Below are 26,140 nucleotides of genomic sequence, written 5' to 3' on the forward strand. Positions count from 1 at the left end.
CAGCAGTTCAGGTTTCATGAGGCACAACCAGGCCATACCACTGAGGTTGGAGGGCAAATCAACTCTCTGGCCGTGGCTACAGCCAGGACAACTAATGTACCGTGGAAAGCACTGCTGCTTTTTTATGAACTTGTACTGTAATAGTAGAGGAAGGGCCAGAGGAGCTCGCTCTGCAGCTACTGCCAAGGCTTTCTCCTGTTGCTTTATCACATGTTTATGTTTAGCAAGGCAGTGGATTTCTACACTTTCCCCTTCCTCTGTGAAGTCATAACAAAGGGGGGTAGGGCATGGCACCAGAGGGAGACATGCAAAGCAAGAAGAGTGGGACACAGAAGGTGACTTGGAGGAGGAACAAAATTGAAATGCCTTTTTTATTTAAATAACCGCAAAAATGCATGATAGGGGAGAGAATAGAGAAGAAGACTCACACCAAGGATGACAATCTGACAAAAAGAAGAGAAACAATCCTGAGTTTTCCTAATTTGCCCCTTTAAAAAAATTGTTTGAGCTTCCCTGTGTACAATTTAGATTAAAACTGATGTAATACTAATGATCAGGCTGGGGAATGCAGATGGACTAGTAACAACGACAGGGAAGCCTGAGGAGTGAAAAACCAGGCCAATCCTTCTGACTTATTACTATGCCTACAACATCATGGTAGACACCAGTATAATGCAGACACAATCCTATCATTACCCTTGCTAATGATGAAGCAAGCCAAAGCAGTCCAACAAAAAAAATATTGAGCAATACAAGGTATCTGCATGCTCATGTTATACCAACATTTACAAGAGGATACAGGAGGCCCACAACTTATGTGGGGGTTACGTTCCAGGGATCGCGCCTAAAATTGCAGAGTCAATAGGTTCAACGTCAGGTAGGATTGTCAACTTCATTTTCCCCAGAACCCCACCCCCTTTTTCATTTTGTTCAAAAAAATGCCATGCAGGTAAGCCTGAATGCATACAAGTTAAATGCACACAAGCTGTGGGCTTACTGTATTTAAGAAAGAAGGCAGCTCACCTCACGTTTCTTCTAAAAATAGAGCTTCTTTGAATACTTCATAAAAATTAAAAGTACCTGTGCTGCTTTTCAGTTTGTAATTACGATGTCCTTCCAAGTTTATGCGTTGACTGATGGTGATAGAGTCACCATACTGCTGTGGTTTAAACGCATCTTCACCTCGGTTTCGCAGCGTTATTGAAACATCTGCAGAACTGAAGACAAAAAATGAGCTGATTTTAATTAACATGTAAATTCAAGAAATTATCTTTTTAACCAAGTTCAAGGTGTTGCCAGTAGCATATAAAGCCCTTAACAACTTGCAACCAGGTCACCTATGAGATTGCCTTACCCAACATGTGCCCACTAGACCGCTTCAATTGGCGGAATTGGCAATACTACAGGTGCCACATTAGACGCATTCCGCAGCTGTAAAGTGTGGCAGCACCTGCACTCTTGAGATCAAGCAGGCACCTTCACTGTACTCTTTCTGGTGCCTGCTACAAATATTCTTGTTTAGACAAGCCCACCTAGGAGCTCAGAAGTTGAGGAGATCTGTTTTAGTATTTTAACTTTTTGTATGTTTAAAAGCATGGTTGTGAATTTTTCTTGATTTTCTTGTTTTATCTTTTTGTAAACCGCTTTGTTTGTTTTACAATCAAGCAGCGTATTTTATGAAATAGTAAATAAGGACTCTAAGCCTTATGCCAAGGAAGATATTTTTAATTCATGGTACACAACACCTTTGTAAAAATGAACACAAATATCAGTAAACAGTGCCCAATGTTTCTAGACCAGGAGGCAGGGTAAGAAAAAAGGCATAACCTAACACTCAAGCCGTAACATCTGCAGACTGCAACAGTTCCAAGATGGACTGGAGGAGTTGTACAGACTTCGGATTAACCTCTCCTGGGACCTAACAAATGGCTGACACTGGCCTCAAAGATTGCTGACACCACAAATGGTTGGTGTAGGTAGCTAGCTAATATGTATTACTCTTGCAGAGATCTCACCACCTGACACTGGCCTCAAAGATTGCAGAGTATTTCTGGAGGAACAGGAAATTCTTCCCTCCCTCCCTGGTACTGTTCTTACTCGTTCTGCCTTAATACTGGATTTTGACTTACCTCTGTCCATCTTTCACAAATACTTTCAAAGATGTCCCTCGATTTGTCACTGTAGCTTTCCCTCCAAGACCAACCATAAGGGCCGTTAACACAGCACTCTTCCCACCTGAATGGAGCAACATTTATTAAGCTCTTAACAGTTGGCAAGCTATTTTTAAGACAGCAAAAAACGGCTCTTATTCCTTTTTCTTTTTTTAAAGACCATTCCTCCTCTCCCCTTATTTTTCTTTTTCTTTTTTTAAAAGACCACTCCTAAAGAAGCTACTGGGTTATAAAGCATGTGATCACATAACATAAAAACACTCTTGGGTAGAAATAACTCAATGACACTTTTTCTCATGAGAGACTAGGTCAACTATAACTTCAATATTCGTTTGTTTCATATTTGCTGCTGTATTGTGAAAATGTGTTGCATTACGGAGTTTTTAATGTACACTTTAATAATGTATTGGTATTAATTGCATCATATAGCTTAATTTTTATTTTTTACAAAAGTGGCCCATACATTTTATGAAATAACTACAAGAATTTTGTAACTAGCATTCTCTTAAGTGTTACACAAACATATCACAGCAAGCCATTGATGGTTCTTTCACATCTCGTGGGTCAGGAGGCCCTGAACCAATTGGAAAAGCTCAACTGAGCAGCATGAGTACATAGTGCCAATCTTTTTTTGACAGTCACAAAGTGGGCTTTGATGATAACTCAGTGTGTCAACATATTCACTGCAAAATTAGCAAGGTAAAGTTAGAAAATAGAGGATTCTTATTCTGTTCAATGATTCAATAGAAATAACTGCAAAATAATAAGTAAGATAGATTTCATTAGTGAAATTCATTTGGTTATAAGCTTTTGTGGAAAAGAGCCTAACTGATTGTATTGCCCTCTTCTGATACAGGCTCAAACTTATTTGTAGGGAGAGAGGAAAAATATGAACAGTAGGGCAAAAAGTCCATGTAATGCAATATAGTTTCTGATAGGCAATGATGTGAAAGAGCATGCCTGAGACCAGAGAGCTACTGTCAGCTACAATGTACAACACTGGACATGACAGTCAAGTCTGACCTGATAAAACAGTTTCTGTGTTCCAAAGAAACGCTTAAATACATATAAGAATAATGACCACTCATAAGAGGGGCTTTCTCTTTTTGCTGTTCCTTCTCTCCAAGCATCTTATCTCTCATATGTATCTTAGTTATTGTTTGAGAGGTAATAAATTTGCTTCTTTATTGTTTGTAATCTTTTATATGTATTTTATTAGTGTTCTATTCTGCTTTTTGTTCAGAAAAACTGGTATATTAGAAATTGATAAATAAGAAATATGCTACAGAATGGAAGAAATGCCAATATTATAATTTTCCATATGATTTAAAATAATAAATAAAAACTTACTTCCATTATTTCCAACTATAAAATTGACATTGGGTCCAAATTTGAAGGGGCCCAGCATTGAATGGCACATGAAATTCTTCAGCTGGATACTTTCAATTATTCCAACTTCTCCTGACACCTACAGATACATTACAAAGATGTTTAAAACTGATCACCCATCTTTTATACACAAACAGAAAGTCACAGATCATCACAACGCTTGCATATTTTTAACAATACCATGGGGTGTCTAAATAATCCTTACTAGCAGAACATTCAGCTCTCATTTGCCATTTCCCCACATAATTAAAGTAGTAGCCTAAATAGCAGATCACAAACTGTGTCAAATGAGTCTCCCTAAAAAACGTGAGAGCAATGGTAAAGCCCAAGTGCAACTAACGAAATATAAAGAAATATTTTGCCTGAAAGTATCGACTTTAGGCCCAGGGATAAGGAAGTTGAGTAAGCAGGTAATAATGAACTCCTGTGCATTTTTGTCACGTGCAAGGCAGTTTCAGTCAAGCCACACTTACCATAATACCTGGTGTTCCATATACAGTAGAGTGGTACCTTGGGTTGAGTACTTAATTCATTCTGGAGGTCTGTTCTTAACCTGAAACTGTACTTAACCTGAAGCACCACTTTAGCTAATGGGGCCTCCTGCTGCCGCTGCTGCACGATTTCTGTTCTCATCCTGAAGCAAAGTTCTTAACCCGAGGTAACATTTTTGGGTTAGCGGAGTCTGTAACCTGAAGCGTATGTAACCTGAAGCATATGTAACCCGAGGTACTACTGTACTTGAAAAACTACCTCCTTCCTTACAGATGCTCTGGGGTTCAAAGACTGACCAATGACTAGACTCAGCATAAGGAATCATTCTTAATGGTTTTGAAGAGTTCATTGCACAGAGCATACTCAACTTGCACCCTGCAAGCAGGTAGTCATACATACACTGTGCCATAGTACCCACACCCTTGCTTCTAACCTTTCATTATCTGTTTTTTGTTTACTGGGCTTATTCGGTATGAAAGTTTAAATCTGTAAGATAAAAAAGGGAGAGGGTTGGCTGGCATGGCCTTCTCCTCAAAGTTACTTAACTTTTCTACCCATGGCTAAGTTCCACCAACTTCTGTCGCAGACAGGTGAGAGTTCAACTTTTAAAGCAGGCTCTCAAGTTAATGTAAACTTAAAGTACCCCTGGAAATGGCTATAACAAAAGCTGACAATAAGCGGTAATTAAGGAGATGTAGAAATCTGGCTCCAAGCATGCAATCCCCTATTCCAGCTTTAGTACTTACTATCAGTAGATAGTACTTACCTTCTCCTCGCACAGGTGCTTAACTTACATGTCCCGCCCCGCCCCTCTGTGCTTGTCTGATCATCAATAGTTTCACTTTTCTCTTAGGTATAATATAAAACCACATTGTGGGACAAATTCCTTACCGACTGCGAGTAGTAACCGCTGTCACTCTGTAGCTGTGACAACTCCTCTTCGTTAGGGTCATCATCAGAATCAAATGTGGCTTGCCTAGGTCTTTTTTCAGATGATGATGTTGAAAAGCTTCTCTCTTTTCTCTTTGACATATTGGCCTCTGTGCTTACATAAATTTTTTTGGAAATATTTCATCAGAAATCTGGCAAATTTCTGGCGCTGTAATGTTGGGGAAGTGGAGGGAAAGTTAATGAAACTATATAATAAATGTTTCCTTATTTTATAGTATTCAATGTACAAGCACCCTGGCCAACAAATTAAAATGTAAGGCAAACCCACTCAGTCACCCAGACCAGCCACGCAATCGGACGGGCAAGGGCAATAGAGGGAAAAACGTACATGCACCCTGGCCAAAAATTAAAATATAACGCACAGCCACGAAGGCAGAGGCAGGGGAAGGAAAAACGCACAGGGAGAGAAAACGCACAGCGCAGCGAGGAGACGAGGGAGAAAGAAAGACGGAGCCACACTCACACTCAGACCTCGCTGGGGGCGGAGAGACCACGTGCTGGGCAAGGGAACAAGCTGCAGCTTAAGAAAGGTAACAGACAAACTGGAGAGCCCACATGCCAGGAGTGGGGGAGGGGGGAATAGAAGGTTAAATGTAGGTTTTTATACGGAAAAGAGGACACAGCAAGGCAGCTTGCGAAAACTAACGCAGGTAGTGAACCTGGATGCCTGGGTTTTTAAAAGCAGTAAAGCAATGAGCGCATGCAAGCCTCCTAAATTTAAAAGGCAAGCCAGGAACCAAGAAGCCTCCACACACACCCAACTCCAAACCTCGTGGCTGAGCTCTTCCCTGCAATGATTCCTAGCTGACTCGCAACGAGAAGGCGGAAAATGAGGCGGAACGGCTGGCACAGCAGTAAGTTAAACTGCAAACCACGCCCCCTCCAAGCCACCCGGTTGGGCGCTTACCTGTGGGCATGGTGTGCCAGCTAGGTGAGTGGGGCAGGGGGCGTAACGCCCCCTGCGGGACGCAGAAATCGCATCCCGCCCACAACACCTCCCCTCTTGGAGGAGGAGAGGCTTTACTGTAGTTGTTAAGTTTTATTCTGTTAAGAGTATATGCCTGTTAGCCTAACCTCCCTCTCCATTTTGTGGGGGTTAAATGAAAAGAACCATGTATGCCACCTTGTGCTCCCTGGAGAAAAAGGTGAAAAATAAATGCAATTAACAAATAATAAATACAAGGGCCAATGAGCCAGCACTTCAGCTGCCTTGAGGAGCCTGACCATGTGAGGGTTTATCAACTAAACAGAAAATGAGCCTTGCATCCTGGTTTTGGGTGAGCAAGCAAAGGCTGCTATGAGTTAAATTTTTGTTGAAAGAAAGAAATAACTATGCACTCTACACTCCGGATTTGGGTAGTTTACTCCTTATGCCTTTTCTTCTCCTGAAGATCTCCTGAAAGGCAGCAGAGCTTTAGGATATGAGTTTTCCTTCTCCTAGATGGCCAACCTTCCCAGGTTGACAACACACATCTGCCCCTCATGTCCCTCTACAACACATACAGAAACCGCCTTTCCACTGGACCCACTATTGGTCTCATCCACTCAATCTGCCAGAGCCTTTCTTTGCATGTAGGGACAGTCCCTAACTCACTGAGGGTTCGAGACCCATCAGCTACCACCCCCTGGTTTACTACCCATGTATTTTCCTAATTATACCTAAACAAGCCCTTATCAGGTTACAATGCTGGGGGGGGGGAGAGACGACTAATGATTAGTGCAGGAAGAACACAGGCATCATGACCAACAGACACTGGCAACCTTATCCTCTGAATTTGCCTAACCCTCTTCTTAAAAATAAATCAATTTTTATTTTCCATTTATATACTTTACCATTATTTTTGAAATTGTAACATTTTCAATTTTGACTCCCTTCCCCCTCTTTCTGCAGTTCCTTACATTTATTTTCGTCTTTTCCTGCATACTTCAAATTGTCTTAACTTACTTCTTTTATCTGTCTATTCTAAGATATACCATATATACATACACATACACATTCATACACACACACATATACACAGTACACATAAAAATATACAAATATATATACATATGCATGTATATGTATATATGTGTGTGTGTGTATATATGTATATATATACACACACACACACACACACACACATATGTACGTGTATGTGTGTGTATATATATATATGTGTGTGTGTGTATAATTGGCAGGGACGCGGGTGACGCTGTGGGTAAAACCTCAGCGCCTAGGACTTGCCGATCGTCAGGTTGGCGGTTCAAATCCCCGCGGCAGGGTGCGCTCCCGTCTTTCGGTCCCAGCGCCTGCCAACCTAGCAGTTTGAAAGCACCCCCGGGTGCAAGTAGATAAATAGGGACCGCTTACTAGCAGGAGGGTAAACGGCGTTTCCGTGTGCTGCGCTGGCTCGCCAGGTGCAGCTTGACACGCTGGCCACATGACCCGGAAGTGTCTGCGGACAGCACTGGCCCCCGGCCTCTTAAGCGAGATGGGCGCGCAACCCCAGAGTCGGACACGACTGGCCCGTACGGGCAGGGGTACCTTTACCTTTTTATGTATATTATTAAAAAAACCACTGTAGGTTTTACTAATAATCCTGCCCATGTCTTAATCTGTTTCCTTTTTTGTAAATACTCAATAAACCACCTCCATTCCTTTCTGTTCTCCCGGTTTCTCATTCTTCTGGCAAGCTTCGCCATTTCCGCATACACCATTCGTTACTGTATCCTACCTTCTTTTCTCGTGGCCTTACCCTCTTTTTAAAAACATCCCAGCCTCTTTCGGAAGCCGCTTCCATAGTTCTAGCTATGCCCTCTTTCTAGTCTGCCCCAGGCCTGACAATACAGTACTCGGGAGCCACTTGATGAGAGCTCCCTGTGTTATTAATGAGGCAAATGTTTCCTCTTTAATGTCTCATCCCCCCCAACCCCTCGCCTTGCTTTTTATTGAACGTTGGGGGGGGTGTTTTTGTAAAGACGCTTAGCGGCAAGAAAATGAGTCCAATGAATTTCACTAATAATAATAATAACAACAATAATAATAATAACAATAAATTAAGGCTTACCTCTTGAAACTCATAAAAATGAAAGAAAGCAGGCGACCTAATTCTCCCCTTTTTCTTCTTCGCCACTCACCTCAGGAACAGAAAGCGAAACCACGCAGCTGGCGCTTCAGCGGGAAACCGTTGAAAGGCTTCGCGCCTGCGCACGACGCCCCGGGGCGCGAGAGCGGCGAGTCCCCTCCCCGCGCCATCCAATCAGCGGCCGCCGCGCGCTGCGCGAGCGAGGACGACGCGCGTCTTTACGCTTCCTTTCTTTTTTCCCTTTTTCTTTTTTGCCTCTCCCAACGGCAAAGCCCCGCGTCGAGTGGCCTTAGGGCGCATGCGCCGTTCTGGCAAGGAGAGAGGAAAGAGGGTAAGTGTCAAGCTCTTCCTTCCTGTAGACCCTTCCGGCTCCCATCCGAAGGGCGCCATGTGCGGGGAACTGGCCTAACGTGACGACGATAGAGATAGAAATGAAAAGAGAAGGAGATGGTAGAGAAAGAGCCCCTCTGATCTCACCCCAACCACTCGAGGGCTTCCAGACCCCGCTTTCTTGGCACGGGTTTCGCCCACCCACCACCCACCGACCTTCAACTGCGAACCAGAAATGTTGAGACATGCCGTTTTCTTCCCCTTAGCGGCAGGCCGTCCGATTCTGCCGTTCTGGCACCCTCCCTCCCGCTTACGTCATGATTTCGCGCACGCGCGCTTGGCGCCCGCGGAATTACGAACGTCGGCGATTGGGTGCCGTTGTTCACCTCAGCGCGGAAGGCCTCGCGTGTCGTCTGAGGGACCCAGATGGGTCTGCGCCCACACATTCGGCTTGGCTCCCTTCGGTGAAATCTCTCTTTCTTTTCCCCCACAAGGCGACTCGCAAGAACCTTTCCTAGAGCCATAGAGAGGTAGAGTGGGAACGGGACACCCTAGGGTCATCTAGTCCAGCCCTTGCAATGCATGGCATCTCAGCTGAAGCATCCGTGACAGGTGGCCATCCAGCCAAGGAAGGAGAATCCAGCACTTGCTGTCAGAAAGAAAGGACTTCTGGAGGTTGGTTGGTCAGTTGCACCAAGAACCATAGCTGTCAACGTTTCCCGTTTTTTAAGGGAAATTCCCTTATTCCGAATAGGATTCCTCGGAAGAAAAGGGAAAAGTTGACAGCTATGCCAAGAAAACGAGCGAGGAAACAAAAGTCTTGCGGGACCTTTAAAGACCCAAACATAGAGTTACCAGATTTTTTTCAATAAATCTGGGGACACTTAAAAAAAATAAATTAAAAATTTATAAATATTGTTTGTTTTAAAAAGAGAAAGAAATAAGAAAGAAAAGTCAACACCACAGATCAAAGTTTGCTTTAAAACTGAGCTTTGGTTAATTTAAAAAAAACAAACAAACCCCACCATGCAATGTATTAAATCCGGCAGAATTACCATGCAATGTTTTAAATCCGGCGGAAGAAATCCGTGCAGGCACGTTTGAAAAAATCTGAGCGTTTTTCCTCACACACACCCCCCAAACTCTCCTGCATCCAGTTAGCCTGTGGTTACCAGATTTTTTTCAATGAAGCCTAGCTCCAGGCTGCTGAGACTGCCACTGCCAAGTTTCCCGGGGACATTTAATGAAATCTGGGGATGGAATTTGTCCAGGGACAGATTTGCAAATCCGGGGACTGTCCCCGAGAACCAGGTACATCTGGTAACCCTACCCTAACAGGTTTTTTATGGCATAAGAAGCTCTCATGGTCTAGAGTCTGCTTCACCAATGGCACTGCAAGGGGGTGGACTAAATTACCCTGGGGGGTGTCCCTTCCAACTCTACAATTGTGTGATTCTCAGATGTTACCCTCTTTTGGCAGATGCAGCAGGGAAACGACTCTAAGAGCGGAGGGGTGTTTGCGTGTGTTAAGCTGGCAAAGCTTTTGCCCAACGTTTTTTGAATCGCGCTACTGGGCTGCAACCTGATGTGCACTTACGGTACTTGGGAGTAATAATAATAATAATACCCTGCCCATCGGCTGGGTTTCCCCAGCCACTCTGGGCGGCTCCCAACAGAATATTAAAAACATGATAAAACATCAAATATTAAAAACTCCTCTAAACAGGGCTTCCTTCAGTTGCCCTAAACAAGTTAACACAGCCTTACGTGGCAATCTTCTGAACGCAGCAGGGCTTGCTTGTAGGTAAAAGCCATAGGATTATGCTGCCAGTTATGGATCCTCAAAATTGCAGTCTCCACGCTCGCATTTTACACAGTATTTCCAATTACACAGAATTCTCCAATGGAAACTAAATGGAGTTGACTGCCTGCTACATGCATTGATGTGGGTATCGTTGTTTTCTTTTAAGAAGGGCTAGGCACTTGTATTATTGTTATATGATGGGGGGCTGCTCTAGATATCATCTTAGAAGAAGAAGAAGAAGAAGAGTTTGGATTTGATATCCCGCCTTTCACTCCCCTTCAGGAGTCTCAAAGCGGCTAACATTCTCCTTTCCCTTCCTCCCCCACAACAAACACTCTGTGAGGTGAGTGGGGCTGAGAGACTTCACAGAAGTGTGACTGGCCCAAGGTCACCCAGCAGCTGCATGTGGAGGAGCGGAGACACGAACCCGGTTTCCCAGATTACGTGACTACCGCTCTTAACCACTACACCACACTGGCTCTCAAATCTTAGGGTTCCTCCTAAGCCTATGGTTTACTGTTCGTGAGGTGGGGCTCTGTAGAAAGAGAGAATATGAAAGTTGCCAAGCCAATCTCTTTGTCGAGTTAAGGGTTCTCGCCAAGTCCACTGAGTAGATCTTGTCATGGCCACACTGAAGACTCTTGAGTAAGCTTAGCAGTCAAGGAATAAGAGGAGAGATCCTCTTAGGAATCGCAGCTTGGTCAAGTTGAAAGGACTCTATGAATTGAAAACAGAGATGTCGTATGTACCCATGTTAACGATGAAAATCCGTTAATAAAAACAAATTTAATAGTTAAAGTTGCAGGAAGCAAAGAATAGGAATAAACAGATAGTTCTCCAAATGAATAACGAGAGGTAGAAAGTTGATTCCCACAAGGATTGGTATTGGCACTTACTTTGGGAAGTCAATTCACACAGGTGAATCATGAGCAGGCTGGTCTAAAAGCAACACCCCAGCAGGCCATGTGAGAGGGATGCCAGTCAATTCCTGTGCTTTTCTGTAGCTCTAATGCTATACACATTTGCGTCCATTAGATGGCACTGCTTCTATTTTTTTTGGTCTAAGGTGTCCTAGTGAATTCCTTTTTCACCAAATTTCATTTGTTTCAGTATACCAAAAGTTGGCCTCATGCTTAGACCCTGGGGTAAGGCTTGCTTGCAATATTGTATTTAATGTTTAGGATGATTTCTTATATTATGTGTTTTATGCACATGCATCAAAATGTGGTTTATTCACACAACAAAACACATGGACTACATCTCCCAAAGCCAGCAGTGCCAATAGTGAGGGATGATGGGAGTTGTAGTTCACAACATCCGAAGCATTGGCTGCTCCTGATTTGTAGGCTTGGCAAGGTAATGTTGTGCTGCTTTGTGACAATGTCCTGTAAAGCCCAAAAGCCTGGCGAATGGGAAAGTTTTCATTTGAACAGTTGCACATCTTAATTGTACTGTATTGTTTTCTGACCAACACAGCTACCACAATCGGGAACTTCTGGACATAACAGTTTAGGGAATGAGCTGGAGGCTCCCAGTTCAAGACTCAGCTCAGCCACAAACTTCCATGGGGTGGTTTTAAGGCAGCTGTGGGGAACGTTTGGCCCTCCAGATGTTGCTGAACTACAACTCCCCTCATCCCTGGCCATTGGCCATGCCTGCTGGGGCTGATGGGAGTTGTAGTCAGATGCATCTGGAGGTCCCACAGATTCCCCACACCTTGCCTCAAAGAGATGGATGCCTCTCATCTTCCACTTGCCTCACTCAGGATTACTGAGCTATGCATGCTAAATGCTTTATCCTTCTGTTTTAAGAAACCCCTGCTCTGTGCAGTTTGTCACAGTACTCGATTCATCTCCTGATAATCAAGAGTTTCTCAAAAGCAGCGATTTCTTGAAAGGCAAAGAGCCTGCCAGACCCGCCGTTCTAACCATCTTCTGACATACTGTCGCTAGTTTCAACAGGATGCTAATTGTGTGTGAGAGTTTTGTCTGCAAAGCTGTAATATAAGAAGTAATCATTCAGACTGTTTGCATAATAAGGTCGCTTGCAGTCTCAGGCTGCAGTCCTATACACAGAGACTTGACGGGAATAAGTTCGATTGAACTCAGTGGGGCTTAACTTCTTCGTGGTCCCATATAGGATTTCACTGTTACTGTAGTTTCTTCCCATTCATCAACTCTTAAGATCCTGTGCATAAATACAAAGCTGTGTTAACTTAAAAATATGTATATTAAAGATTTCCTTGGATCACAAAAGTGCATACATCATCTCTGTTTTCAGATCATAAAGTCCTTTCTACAGGCCAGTTCTATTCAATGTGAGAGACCAATGTTGTAGACAGTATAAGGTGGGCGGGGGGAGACGTTGAGAGGAAGAGACAAGGGGGATATTAAACTTTTATCCTTTCACATAGCGTACGTGCAAGGGTTTTGTGTCAGCGTCACATGGGTAGGTTCTCTTGTTTTTAACTACATTATTTCTGGCACAATGCAGAAGAATAGCCACACTTAGAGCAAGGCAGAGGAGAAAGAGAGCCCTAAATTAGGCTACTAATAAATAGGCTGCTATAAGAGGGTGGGAAAGGGTGAAGTGAGAAAAATAACAAGGGGAAATGGGCATCATCAAAGGCAAAAGGGAAAGTGCCAGAAAGGGAAATCAGGAATAGGAAGGGACTATTGCAAGGAAGGGTCAGGAACAGATGAAGGCTGCAATCCTTTACATATCCCTGAGTTCAAGCACCAATTAATATAGTGGGACTTACTTCTAAGTAAGCATGCATAGGGTTGTGCTGTAAAATCAGTTGGTGAAAGCCAATTCAGATTGATTTCACAAGTTATGCTTTAAAGTTTATTATGCTACATTTAGAATGGGCTGGGTGACAAATGTGCAATACAGAAGAAAGGATGATGTAGAGTAAGAAGCTCTGTTTAAGAAAAGCAGTTCAGAGATTGAAGGGAGGCGATATCAAGAGTTTAAAAGAGCTGTAAATGGAGATTGCTAAAAGAATGCTGAGAATTTTAAAAAAATATAATAATTTTTATTAATTTTCAATTACAATAATCCAATAATAGCCTCATTATAAAAATGCCAAATTATAATACAATTACTGATACCAATTGTTCAGATGCCAAATTATGTAATTTAGGTAATTTAAGTGTCTCTCCCCCCCTCCCACTTGCTAGAATTGATGGTTTGATTATTTACTTCATTTCCTCATTCCAAAATCTTATTAATTTCAATTACCTCCAGTCAAAATAGCAATCCCTTATACAACAACTGCAGTATTAACGAATTGCATTCGTAATGACACATTAAATGATTTATAAATCTACAGGTGAAGCATTAAAACTACCGTATATCCTTGTTCTTCCTGTGTGTGGCCATTATTCTGTCTGTGATGTTTCTTTCTGTCCTTGTAAAAGTATTATGTCTATCTTTTCCCAGTTGTTGCTGTTCTCCTTCATGCCTTGGGCGGAGCTACTATCCCATTGTTGTTTCAGAAGTTTGCTCGTTTGCTGCTTGTTATTTTTTATCATCAAATGCTATTTGAATCATTCGTACTGAACGGAACAGGGATTTTCCGTAGCAAAGTGTGCTTTGTCAATGTACTTTGGCACAATCCTGTACACGTGAGAGAGCCAGTGTGGGGTAGTGGTTAGAGTTTTGGACTAGGACCAGGGTTCAAATCGATAAGAATCCCATGTGCTCAGATTTCAGTCCCATTGTGTTCAATGGGGCTGACTCTCATGCAAATATATTTAGGATTGTAGCTTTATAATTTTTATTTCCTTAAAAATCCTTCTTTATTGTAATTTAAATTTCATCACAGGAGACCTCAATTATATTTTATGTTGATCTTTGCAGCTGATGTCCTCGTACTGCCAGAATATTTGTGACAATGGGAGTGACCAGCTTGTGGCAGATTCTGGAACCTGTAAAACAACACGTCCCCCTCAGCAGCCTTAAAGGAAAGACCCTGGCTGTTGATTTAAGTCTCTGGGTGTGTGAAGCACAAACAGTTAAAAAGATGGTTGGGATAGTCAGAAAACCTCACCTTAGGTACGTACAACGCTGCTGTCTTACATTATTGTCAGCGGCATACAGATTATTAAATTCTTTGCTTAACTGCTAGTGTTTTCCCAAATCTAAGGTATAGCTTTAATATTTTTCTAGAACTTGGAAGGAAGTTTATTTCCCTGTTCTCCCCGCTCCTCACCCAGTTCTTGAGCAAAACTCAAGGAGAAAACAGTGAATGTAACCAATCCCATATTTATTTGCTTATCTTCATTGCTACCTAGCAAGATAAGACAAGATGATCTTGGACTCTGCCAGATTGGTTAAGAAAAAGCAGTTTATATGCATTATATATGCAATATAATTGTGACAACAGATGGCGCTGTGGAGGCCTGTCTTTCCCTACCGGATTTCCCTGTATGAATTTACAACACGTTTAACTGAAGCGCGTCTTTGACGTGTCTAGATCCAGCCCTTGTTACTGGTGAAATTATTTTTGTTGTGCAGAGAATCCATGGCTCCCACAGCCATTAATGATAAGGAGTAAAGGACGAAGTATAGTCAAGGATGGATCACTCTCAGAAGCCTCTTCTCCAGTGAACTCCAAATACGGCTCTCAAATTCTTGCTGCGTGCCTCCTTTCCCAGCCCATATTTCCCTATGAAGTTTCACATTTCCATATGTAGTGATTGCTTCACATATTTGGGCGTGTTTGATAGGCAATATAAAAAATGGACACAGAGATAGTGACTGTTGATCTTGCATGAATGTTGTACATCATGGTTTTTTTGTTTGTTTTTTTTTGTTTGTTTTAAAAAAGTTAAATATAATTGATCTGTCTTAACAAATATTTGGCCAACTTTAAATCCATTGTCATCGTCATCATTATTAATGCTCATATCCTACCCTTCACCAGATGGGCCCAGGGTGAGCTACAAAAGCACCCACAATTAAAAGCAAGTACGTACGATATTAAAAATCTCAAAAGAAAACCACAAAACTATCCAATAGTAAAGTTTGTTAACAGCAGCAGGGAAAAGCGAGGCAGCAGGAGGCAAGATGTCAACTCAACCAAAGCCCTGGTGGGTCTTGACCAATAAGTAAACAGCACGTGAGACCGGTGTATGATGTACGTCCGAAGGGAAGCGATCCCACAGTTGGTACCCTTCCACAAAAGTGGCTCAACTCTCTTGCTATTGCAGGAATCTTTATTTTCGAGTCTCTCTGTTAACGCTAATGGGAATCCATTTGGTGTTTGTCATGGAGGGAGAGTCCCCAGAGCTGAAAGCAGACACAATGCGAAAGAGGACAGAAGCTCGCTTTGGCCCATCCAGCAAGCCCAGGAGGGCAAGAACAGGGAGATCTCGTTTTAAATCTCTACTGAAAGAGGCAAGTGTCCATGGGTGGCTGAATTTCAGTGTTCGGGGTACTGAATATTGCTGCCATTACCTTTATATATTCACAGGCATAAATTTATTTATAATAAATTTATTTATTAATAATATTTAATTATTTAATATTTATTTACTTTGTATAATGTTTTAAAAATATTTTAAAATAATATATTGTATTTGACCAAGTCTAGTTTGATTTGTTAATGTTTGTGAACTGCAGAATAAATATGCTTAATTGACCATGAAGCATTTTTCATTTTATTTTTTGGGAAGGCATTGTTTCAACGTTGCATGTCAATTTTATAGCTCCAGACCCGCGTTTGTAAGATTTAGGGTTTGTCCTGACTCTTGTCTATCGTTTATGAGCTTCACCTCCTATTGATTTAATGACATGAGAAGATGTTCTCTGATTTTATAGCGCTGTGCTTTCATACGGCTTGTCTCTTTTAAAGAACTTATGAATTATTGCAGAGCAGCGATCTGCACCTCAATGAAGTGTTTACGGAGCAGAGCACAGGGGGAAAGCTGGTTCAGAAGTTTGTGGCGATTCTCGTGACCATTTGATGGAAGCATGCATAATTTTGCAAAGAACTGAATTTCTGCTTTAGGTCTAACTGCATCTTCTTTTGGGATTTTTGCTTCCTTAGTGCCTTGAAATGTTGGAGTGCTTAGGGGTCCCGTGGGTTCAGGCAGCCGGTGAAGCAGAAGCCATGTGTGCTTATCTGAACTTGAACGGCTACGTGGATGCCTGCATCACCAATGATGGTGATGCCTTCCTCTACGGTGCTCAGACAGTTTACCGGAATTTTACCATGAACATAAAGGTACTTTATCGGGGCTTTGTTTCAAAGAGCTTCTTTGTGTAAATAAACTAAAAGATGAAAACCAAACCGGCCTAGAATCGTTCCACGGTCTGCTTAAAATAAGATCCAAAGCCCAGGTAAACAATAATGTTGTTTGCTGTATGCTTAAAGGCTGACTGGCATGTGGCAAAATTCTCTGGGGAAAGAGTTCTATAATTGGTTTGGAATAGAGTAGTTGCTTTGGAAGACGATAATCAGGCATCAGAACAACATGACCAGTCCAACGAAGTTGATGTTGAAGAATCACTGCTTCGACACTGATGATCTTTGCTTTTTTCCAGTGCACTGGCATTAGTCTTCCCAATGCCAGAGGGTGTCGCCATCTGACTGTGTTCTTTTGCAGGACCCGCACATCGACTGCTATTCAATATTAGCTATTGAGAAGACACTGGGCTGCAACAGAGAATCACTGATTGGATTAGCAATTCTACTCGGTTGCGATTATCTTCCTAAGGTAACAAAACGAAACAAAAAAATGTTGACGTTCTGGAGTGAACAGCTGATCTTTTTTCATTAGCTCGTAACCTTCCCCGGACAGGACACTGATCAGATTCTCCAGTTACAGTACAGATTGCTTCATGTCAACTGTCTTTGTATGCTGGTTCCTAGTCGTCGTTTCCTAATAGATTTATTTCCCTTCCCCCATGCTTTTCCAAGGCCCTGATCCTAAGCTCTAAGGCTCTGCTGAAATACTTGAGACTAGCATCCAAGTAAACGTGTGCGTAGTGTTGAGAAATGAGATTCCCAACCCATCTTTTGTTCTTAAAGGCGGGGAAATGGGGGTGGATCCTGAAGTGTCCCTTTTGTGAATGAAAGGACTCCTTCCATTCATTGAACAGACCAAGATGCACTGGAGCCTCTTGCTGGAGAGAGGAAGGAAGGTGATTTTCTCTGATTCAACCTGCAGTCCACCATATCGTCTCCCATACTCTTTTGTGGGCTCCTTCAGTCCTATGGAGCAGCTTCTTGGTGGGCTGTAGGCAGAAGGCGGAATCCACGAAAACGTTTTCCCCTCCACTTTCTCCAGCTGGGGTATCCCAAGAGACATTCATGGGGACTCTTGATCCAGCCAACAGACGAGTGCTAGTCAATAAGGATATTTTCATAGAATTGTAGTGATGGAAGGGACCCCAAGGGTCATTTAGTCCAGCCCCCTGCAATGCAGGAATCTCAACTAAAGCATCCATAGCAGGTAGCCATCCAACTTATGCTTAAAAACCTCCAAGGAAGGAGAGTCCGGAACCTCCCGAGGGAGACCGTTTTGGTGGCATATAGGTAAAGGTACCCCTGCCCGTACGGGCCAGTCGTGACCGACTGTAGGGTTGTGCGCTCATCTCACTCAAGAGGCCGGGAGCCAGCGCCGTCTGAGGACACTTCCAGGTCACGTGGCCCCCGTGACGAAGCTGCACTGGTGAGCCAGCACCCGTACCGCACACGGAAATGCCGTTTACCTTCCCGCTATAAAGCGGTACCTATTTATCTACTTGCACTTAGGGGTGCTTTCGAACTGCTAGGTGGGCAGGAGCTGGGACCGAACGACGGGAGCTCACCCCGCCGCGGGGATTCGAACCGCCGATCTTACGATCAGCAAGTCCTAGGCACTGAGGTTTTACCCACAGCGCCACCCGCGTCCCATTTTGGCGGCATATAGGGCTTAACATTTGAAGCCAGGGCATGTACATTTGGATTCAGAACAAATTTGCTTGTTTGTTCCTTTGGCACAAGCAGTTCTTTGGACTGTGTAACTTTTGCTGTCTTTAGTCGGGCTAAAAGGGCTCGGCTCTCATTTGTGAATCAGGCCAGCATTGAAAGGGAGTATATGCTTGCTGGAAAAAGAATTTATAAAGCAGGAAGGTGACTGAGCCTATACCCAGTTGAACAAATAAGTCACATTGGGTGAATTGCAGCCCATTCTGCAATTCCCTAATCGTTCTTCCTGGCCACACACACATTTTAATTTTCCATTGCTCTCTGCTTTAAAACAGCGATAATTGCAGTCAGACTACTCTGCTTTGGTCATGTGCGTACAGGCAAAGCACAAACTACTGCTAATTCTGTCTAGAGATCTCAGTGAGCCATACTGCGTGAAAGCTTTTGCAATGCCGCTGTTTCAATGCAGGCATACTCCTGCTGCAAACATTTGTGTCTCCTTTGACTCCCGCAACCTCCCTTCAGGTGATGCAGCTGTCTGAACAAAATCTTCCAATGTTTTGCTGCCAGCTTTCAATTGCTGCCAGCTCTTCATCCAGCCAGCTACTTGCCCTTCCTCCTGTTTCAGTCAATCTGGTTTTTGGGTTTTCTAGCATCAGACCCATGTTTTACTGCAAGATCTCGGGCATGCTTTAACAATCTGATTTGTGAAGCTTTTAAATCTGTTTCTTCCAGGAAGTTGGGTAAAGCAATTCAAAGCTCTTCTGTCTGCCACATGTTTGAAAGAGAGATTGAGCATCCTTTAACGTATTGATTTTACAAAACCAAAAAAATAAGCCTTTGCTTATAATAATTCTTTGCACATTCTCATAATAGTCACCTTCCCTGACCCTGTAAGGCTGTAACTGATTGCACTGTTTGTGAGCAATGCATCTCTCCAGTAATCAGTGTGCTTTTGTGAGAGGATGTTTGCCTTTTGATTCTCTTTAGTATTTGTTTCACTTTTGACCTTCCACCCCCATTTTAACTTTGCGTAGCATCGGGGAGTTGGAAAGGGACATTGGGGGTCATCTGCTCCAACTTTACAACATCCCAACCAGACAGAGGAGCTTCACACATAATTTGCTACAGGTCAAACCAACGTGAATGTTAGTCGCTCCTTTCCATGTTGACCACATTTTGGCTGCTGCAGCAGATAAATGTCAAAGCCGCCCATTGCATTTTAAAAAAATGTGTACAGGCATTTTTTTCATTCAGTCATTTGTTGTTTGGACCATCACTGTCATTTCAACCACCTGCCGCGTTGATGATTTAACAGTTTGTATGAAAGATACTGCAGGAAAAGTTTCGTATTTGCACTGCAGTGCTCAAAATGCTGCTGTAAATTGCTACATCAATGTGTGCGATATTCTCTTGTCTCTTAAAGGGAGTTCCTGGAGTTGGAAAAGAACAAGCTTTAAAGTTGATTAAGACTGTGAGGGGAGAGAGCTTACTGCAAAGGTATATTTTATCTTATCTTGTAGGCTAGAATTTACAAATTGTCAGCTGTACATTTGTGTGAGCAATGTGCGTCATACAGGCCTAATGCTGAGTTGCTTAGTGAAAATTAGCATCCTATAAACCCTGCATGAGTTTTCAGATACATTCCCCTGCTATGGATGACATCCAACATTAGTCATACTTCAAGCAGACTTATTGAAATCAGTGAACTAGCCCACTGATTTCAATGAGTGTAACAGTGGTACCTTGGGTTACAGATGCTTCAGGTTACAGACTGCTAACCCAGAAATAGTACCTCGAGTTAAGAACTTTGCTTCAGGATGAGAACAGAAATCGTGTGGCGGCGGCCCGGCGGCAGTGGGAGACCCCATTAGCTAAAGTGGTACCTCGGGTTAAGAACAGTTTCAGGTTAAGAACGGACCTCCAGAACGAATTAAGTTCTTAACCCGAGGTACCACTGTACTCATTTATACATCAGTCTTTGTCACCAGAGTTCACAGCAGTTTCTAGGTTGATCTCCCGACATACTGGAATACACCTACTTGCTTCAGCAGCAGGTGCCTCTGAGCAAATGTTCTACATGTCTAGCACTGGTGTACTTTCATCCTTTAAATATTATTTTAGATTTGCGTACTGGAAAGACCACTTCCAAGATGATGACATCCCAGCCCTGGCAGTAAACAAGGTGATTCATTGCGCCGTGTGTCGTCATCCAGGTGAGTCGGCCTGTGAACTTTAGAAGTGCAGTGCACAGAGGCCTCCCCTTCAACAGGTGTGCAGTAGCATTAAATGGTTTCTTAAAAGGAGACTGGATTGAGCCAGCGCCAATCCATGAAAAGTGAGTGATAACCAAATCCTTTTCTCTCTACAGAAAATCATAATCAGCCTCTCCCCGAAGGAACGTTGTGTAGCGCAACTGGCGTGTTGTTTGTTATTATTGTAATAATAATCTATATCCTGCTTTCTCTCACCATGGATAACTCAAAATGTCTGGTTTGTGTGACACGCTAAACCAGGCATAGGCAAACTTGGCCCTCCAGATGTTTGGGGACTACAACTCCCATCATCCCTGACCATTGGTCCTGTTAGCTTGGGATGATGGGAGTTGTAGTCCCAAAACATCTGGAGGGCCAAGTTTGCCTGTGCCTGCACTAAACCAAACCATAGTTTAGTGCAAGCATGCAGGCTATCAAGAGAGGGGTTCAGGGAAGCTTAGCTTCTTTCTGGTCGTTCTGCTGTTGTGGTGCCAGTGGGAAAGCCATGGTTTGGGTTAGTGTGTTGTCAAACCTGGGCTTGTCGTTTAGCTCTTCCACAAGCTGCAAACTGTAGAACAGACCTTGGTTACACCTTGTGGTTTGCCTGGCTAGAGCTAAACCATGAGTTTGGGTTTGAACAACAAGCTAAGCCAAGCCAGCACAGCAACCAAACAAACCCCTATACAGTACCTGGTATTTGGTTTGGTTTGGTTTGGTTTGGTTTGGTTTGGTTTGGTTTGGTTTGGTTTGGTTTGGTTTGATTTGGTTTTGGTTTTGGTTTATTGTTTTGGTTTATTGTTTTGTTTTGTTTTGTTTCATAAAATGTATATACCATTGATTGTAAGAAAAAACCCTCAAAGCAGTTTACAGATAGAATGAAACCTACAGAAATCTTCAGCTACTTGTGCTATTATACCTCATTCAGAACTTTATGGGACACAACTCTCCATTTTAAGAAGCCTGCACTCTCCTTTCCATTTTCTTTTCTTTTTTATAAATTTATTACAAATTTACAAACAATCCCCAAGCGCCCAAAACACAAAGAGAATTCCATAAATCCCCATGGACTTCCCTCCTCTCTTTTGTGGGTCCTTGGGTTAACTTTTTTTCTCCCGCATCTTCTCTGTTGATGCAACACTATGAAATCTCCATTACAACCGCCGTCACCATTTTCTTGCAGGAGCTTATAAAGATCATGAGAGCGCCGGGTGCCGTCTCTGCGGCAGCGCAGCATGCTGTGAACCCCACGATGCGGAATTCTGCTGCCCTTGTGACTGGCACTCCTCCGAGCAAGACCGGCGAGTCAGCGCAGTGGAGAATGGCATTAAAAAGTAGGTGCGCTTCGATGTGCATTTCTCTGATTTGCTTCAGGAAAAGGACGCCAGTTCTCTGGGGGTCTCACCTGTGCAGTCACACAGGTGGGTTCTGCACGTGTGCAGAGCTCTGTTTTGGAACTTTCTGATGCTTTAGCAGGAGGCAAGGGTGCCAACTTGAATTAAATTTGTTGGGGGGATGGGTGAGTTAGGAATGTCCTGCCCATCAGTCACAAGATGTGGCGCACGGGCACCAATTGATTGGCAATTGTCTCTATGGCAGTTGTCTCTGTGGCAGGAGGCCACAAACGTACACTCTGTGGTGTGGCTCTTGCCTTTTCACACAGCTCCTTTCCTTTCTTTTCTTGAAATAATTTTCATTCGATTTTACAAATACAGTGGTATTTTGTTGCTGTTTTTATGTGGTAAGAATTCAGCTCTACACCACCTTATTCATTACCCAGGTGAGGATATAATAATATTTTTTATTAAATTTTCTATTTTACAATTTCAAATAAATATTTTACAAACTTTAAAATATCCAATGACATTCCTTCTTCTCTTTCCATACTTCATTTTACATATCATGCATCCCTGCATATTTTACTATAACCATTCAAATCAGTTTCCCACTTTTACATCCTTCAAAAATGATTTACTCTGTTGAATTTATCTTAATGCTGCCAGCGTTTTCAGCTGTATACAGTTATTTTCCATATATTCAAAAAATGTTTTCCACTCTTCTTTAAACATATATTCTTCTTGTTCTCTTATTCTATATGTTAAATCTACAAGTTGTGCATATTCTGTCAACTTAAATTGCCAGTCCTCTTTAGGCAGGATCTCGCTCACTTTCCATTTTGGAGCTAACAAAGCACGGACCACAGTTGTTGCATACATAAATAATCTTTTCTTACACCGGGGAATTTCAGTCTGGGTTATCCCCAACAAAAAGGACTCTGTTTGGGGGGGGGGTAAGTCGTTTTGAACATTTTTTTCATTTCATTATAAATCATTTCCCAGAACCCTTTTACGTTTTTACATGTCCACCACATGTGGAAGAATGTTCCCTCCCCTTCTTTACACTTCAGGCACTTACCTGATTCTGTTTTGTAAATCTTAGCCAACCTATCTATGAATCATTTTCAAGTACTTCTCTTTCAGTAAATAGCATTCTGTAAATTTCAAGCCACCTTTTGAATAAACCGCAGAACCAAGGAAACTATTTCCGAGCCCAGAATCCAGACTGGTTTAGCTCAGTTGCCTGTCGCTTCACCTCTCCTGCCCTTTCGCAGGATGCTTACAGCTCTGAAGGCAGCTCCTTTTCACGCTTCACATTTCTTTTTTTCTTTTTTTATATAATTTTTATTGATTTTAACATATAAATTATAAAATGTACCACAAAACTTATCACTTATACAATCTTTTAAGACTTCCATCAGCACCTCTGATGGTCCACCGTTTTAACCACTTCTTATGCATTTCTTAACTTTATATTGCCTTTACATCTCTTAACAAATCATCTTTCCCCTATCCATTTTTGCAATACTTCCAATAATACTCCTCACAAATTTCTTGCAAACCTACAAACGTCTGATCTTCACAAATACTTTTCAAATAGTCCATAAATTTACTCCAGTCTTCCGTGAATTTCTGGTCCCGCCGGTTTCGAATCCTTCCTGTTAGTTTATCTAGTTCTGCATACTTACCTGGGAGGAGAGACACCCTGATCACACTTCACATTTCTAACCTCTTTCTAATGTATGCATTTTTATTCACAGGAAGGCTAAAGCATGCAAAGGATTTCCATTTCCTGAGGTAATTAGACCCGATTTGAAAATTTGAAAATAAATGCTTCCTAGAATCATCTTATCCAGAACCCTCCTTTTCACTTGTTCTTTTTTTCCTGCCAAGGTTATCCAAGAGTACCTAATCAGCAAAGATAAACCGATGAAGTTAAATGGGTGCCGGAGGCCAAATTTATTGTCCTTTCAGGTACAGATAGTAGATTTTGATGATTAAACCGATTGTATGCATTAGCATTTAGCCCAGCTAGTAATGATGTGTAGTTGCCATTTTGTTGGTTAGAAGAATCTTCATATAAATAGAAAAAATATGGAAAGTAAGCACCAAAAAATAGTAGGAATTATTGCGATGTCGTTTAATTTTTTCTGCATCTGAGCACTCAAATTAAGGAGAAACTTAAGCAGTTTTAGAAAATGAAGTACTCTGGGTGACTTTCAACAGATTCATGGAGTAACAAGCCACAAGGGCTATATTCTAACTCCATTGTTTGAGGCAGTTGATGGGAATCACAAGCACGGAGCATGCACTTGTGCTTAAGACTTTCTTTCAGGATAATGGTGGGCTTTTGGTGGTAATAATAATAATAATAATAATAATAATAATAATAATTTATACCCTGCCCATCTGGCTGGGTTTCCCCAGACACTCTGGGCGGCTCCCAACAGAATATAAAAATTGCAATAAAATATCAAACATTAAAAACTTCCCTAAACAGGGCTGCCTTCAGATGTCTTCTAAAAGTCAGATAGTTGTTTATTTCCTTAACACCTGATGGGAGGGTGTTCCACAAGGTGGATGCCTCTACTGAGAAGGCCCTCTGCCTGGTTCCCTGAAACTTCACTTCTCACAGAGAGGAAACCGCCAGAAGACCCTTGGAGCTGGACCTCAGTGTCCGGGCTGAACGATGGGGGTGGAGAGGTCCAGGTATACTGGGCCGAGGCCATTTAGGGCTTTAAAGGTCAGCACCAACACTTTGAATTGTGCTCGGAAACGTACTGAGCCTCTCTCATGTGCTAATGGCAAGTGAACTGTTTCATACACGGCACTTGAAAAGGTTTTCACCAATAATACTGTGGCACCAGTTTTAGAGGACACATGTTTAAAGCTTTTCTCACACTTACAGAAATTTGCTTTTGAGAAAATGGACTGGTCCAAGCATTACGCTTGTGAGAAATTGTGCATCCTCCTCACATACTATGACATGAACAGAAGGAAGTCTGGCCATTTTGACGCACAGCAACTGCAGGCACGACGGTAATTTTAGTTGGTATTTGGAGGAATTCTCACCCCCTGTTTCTTTTCATATCTGTTGCTGGAGAAAATCTGTATTCCTGATAGCCTTGTGGAAGTGGAAAATATATGGGGGTTTTTATACATGAGGGTTTAAATCAGTCCTATATTTCTGATGTAGTGTAAAATCCCCAGAACGTAACCCCCACATAAATGGTGGGATTGTTGTATTCTTTTACATATTGCAGCCACGTGGGAGATTAGCTCCATATGTGGTGGGTTTTTAAAGTTTTTATTTATTTTAATGCCATTCTCATATTTCCTAAAGAATAGTCAGTTAGCTTTTTCTGTTCTTAAATAAGCACTGGATTCACAGAAGATTGAACCCCCCTTTTTTTTAGTAACTTAAATTCTGAATTTCACACAAACTTTTAATTGCTTGGGCATTTTTCTGTTTGCATTCTTCTATTTTAAAATGGTTTATGTTTTTGCTTTTTGTGGAATATTGCAGCCAAATATAACCAGCAAGCACAGTGCTAGTTAGTGTATGAAGGGGTAAAGGACCACAAATAGACTCAGCCAGGTCACCACAAGAGGGAGGAAGTAAAGCCTTTCTTTCTTTCTTTCTTTCTTTCTCCCCCCCCCCCCCCGTCTCACTCTCTCCCTCCACATCATGTAATGGGATGGACATGTGTGACTTTCCTCACAAGGTTACAGCACATGTTTGGAATCATATTCTGTATTCTCTACCAAAGAGTATTTTGCCTTTATTATTGTTGCTGCTGCATGGCACAATGCATGACTGAGACCTTGAATCTGTAAGTAAAGCATTTTAAACTTACTTAACATTGTGTGGGCTGCTAATTGCAAGAGGGGAAGAGGTCAGTTGCTGTGTGTAGTTGGAACGGGATAAGAAAAGTAACAAGCTATATTCCTAACGCTATACTGCTGCTTAACTTTTGTGAGTTTCATGCTCTGCTTCTGGGGCTCTTTTGTGCAATCCCTGCGTTTTGAATCTAGGCAACCCAGCCAATTCTGTTCTTGTTCACCCACACATGTGGATCCACAGGGATTCCTATATTTCGATTTCCCCTCATTTTTATCTTTGTTTTACAGGATAATCAAGACACGGACTAAAAATGGCATTCCTTGCTTTGAAATAGAGTGGCAAAAGCCAGGTTGGTACTGTTTTTTTCTGCGTTCTTTGGGCTTATCATACAATGCCGCTTTAAATGCTGGTTTAATGAAAGGTTTCCTTACCACCTGGAAGGAAGGAAGGAAGACAAGGGTGATGTGATAAGAAACTAACTTTAGTAGTATTGGAATGTTAAAAATAAAAGACGGAATAGCCCTGTGTGTCTAGTGATCGCTGGTTGGGAGAATGTTTTTATATTTATTTTTAACTCTCTC

General features: G+C 42.3%; 2 protein-coding genes and 2 long non-coding RNA genes across 9 annotated transcripts in view; 1 reads left to right on the top strand and 3 right to left on the bottom strand.

Annotated features, from left to right (window-relative positions):
• Positions 1-8,402, bottom strand: part of SMC6 (structural maintenance of chromosomes 6) — a 33,068-nt gene extending 24,666 nt beyond the window's left edge. For 2 of the 4 annotated variants that reach the window (XR_014524054.1, XM_083495494.1), the window contains exons 1-5: positions 8,054-8,344; positions 4,944-5,151; positions 3,522-3,639; positions 2,130-2,235; positions 1,081-1,217 (exon numbers count right to left, since the gene is read on the bottom strand). Coding sequence is in view for 3 of the 4 variants with exons in the window: in XM_083495494.1 (XP_083351620.1) it covers positions 1,081-1,217; positions 2,130-2,235; positions 3,522-3,639; positions 4,944-5,084 (502 nt within the window). In the remaining variant the exon portion in view is untranslated. Of the gene's footprint in view, positions 1-1,080; positions 1,218-2,129; positions 2,236-3,521; positions 3,640-4,943; positions 5,152-8,053 lie in introns of all 4 variants that reach the window. The other 2 variants (XM_083495495.1, XM_083495496.1) reach the window with 2 other exon arrangements.
• Positions 1-26,140, bottom strand: part of LOC310703468 — a 155,531-nt gene that overhangs the window by 121,387 nt on the left and 8,004 nt on the right. The window lies entirely within an intron of this gene.
• The window catches only part of GEN1 (GEN1 Holliday junction 5' flap endonuclease), an 88,341-nt gene that overhangs the window by 56,002 nt on the left and 6,199 nt on the right, over positions 1-26,140 (top strand). Inside the window, exons 2-13 of the mRNA XM_083495558.1 lie at positions 8,807-8,865; positions 14,070-14,264; positions 15,422-15,608; positions 16,261-16,437; positions 16,820-16,930; positions 19,553-19,626; positions 20,251-20,342; positions 21,562-21,712; positions 23,476-23,512; positions 23,609-23,689; positions 24,624-24,754; positions 25,847-25,908. Of these exons, the coding sequence (XP_083351684.1) occupies positions 14,104-14,264; positions 15,422-15,608; positions 16,261-16,437; positions 16,820-16,930; positions 19,553-19,626; positions 20,251-20,342; positions 21,562-21,712; positions 23,476-23,512; positions 23,609-23,689; positions 24,624-24,754; positions 25,847-25,908 (1,264 nt within the window). The 5' untranslated portion in view covers positions 8,807-8,865; positions 14,070-14,103. The remainder of the gene's footprint in view (positions 1-8,806; positions 8,866-14,069; positions 14,265-15,421; positions 15,609-16,260; positions 16,438-16,819; positions 16,931-19,552; positions 19,627-20,250; positions 20,343-21,561; positions 21,713-23,475; positions 23,513-23,608; positions 23,690-24,623; positions 24,755-25,846; positions 25,909-26,140) is intronic.
• On the bottom strand, positions 22,657-23,489 carry LOC310703507. The gene is made up of 2 exons (XR_014524203.1): positions 23,418-23,489; positions 22,657-23,012 (listed from the first exon to the last, which is right to left on the bottom strand). It is a non-coding gene; the product is annotated as an uncharacterized lncRNA (long non-coding RNA).

Source organism: Podarcis liolepis (assembly GCF_965112155.1).
Source record: "Podarcis liolepis genome assembly, chromosome: 3".
In the NCBI taxonomy this organism is placed as follows: Eukaryota; Metazoa; Chordata; class Lepidosauria; order Squamata; family Lacertidae; genus Podarcis; species Podarcis liolepis.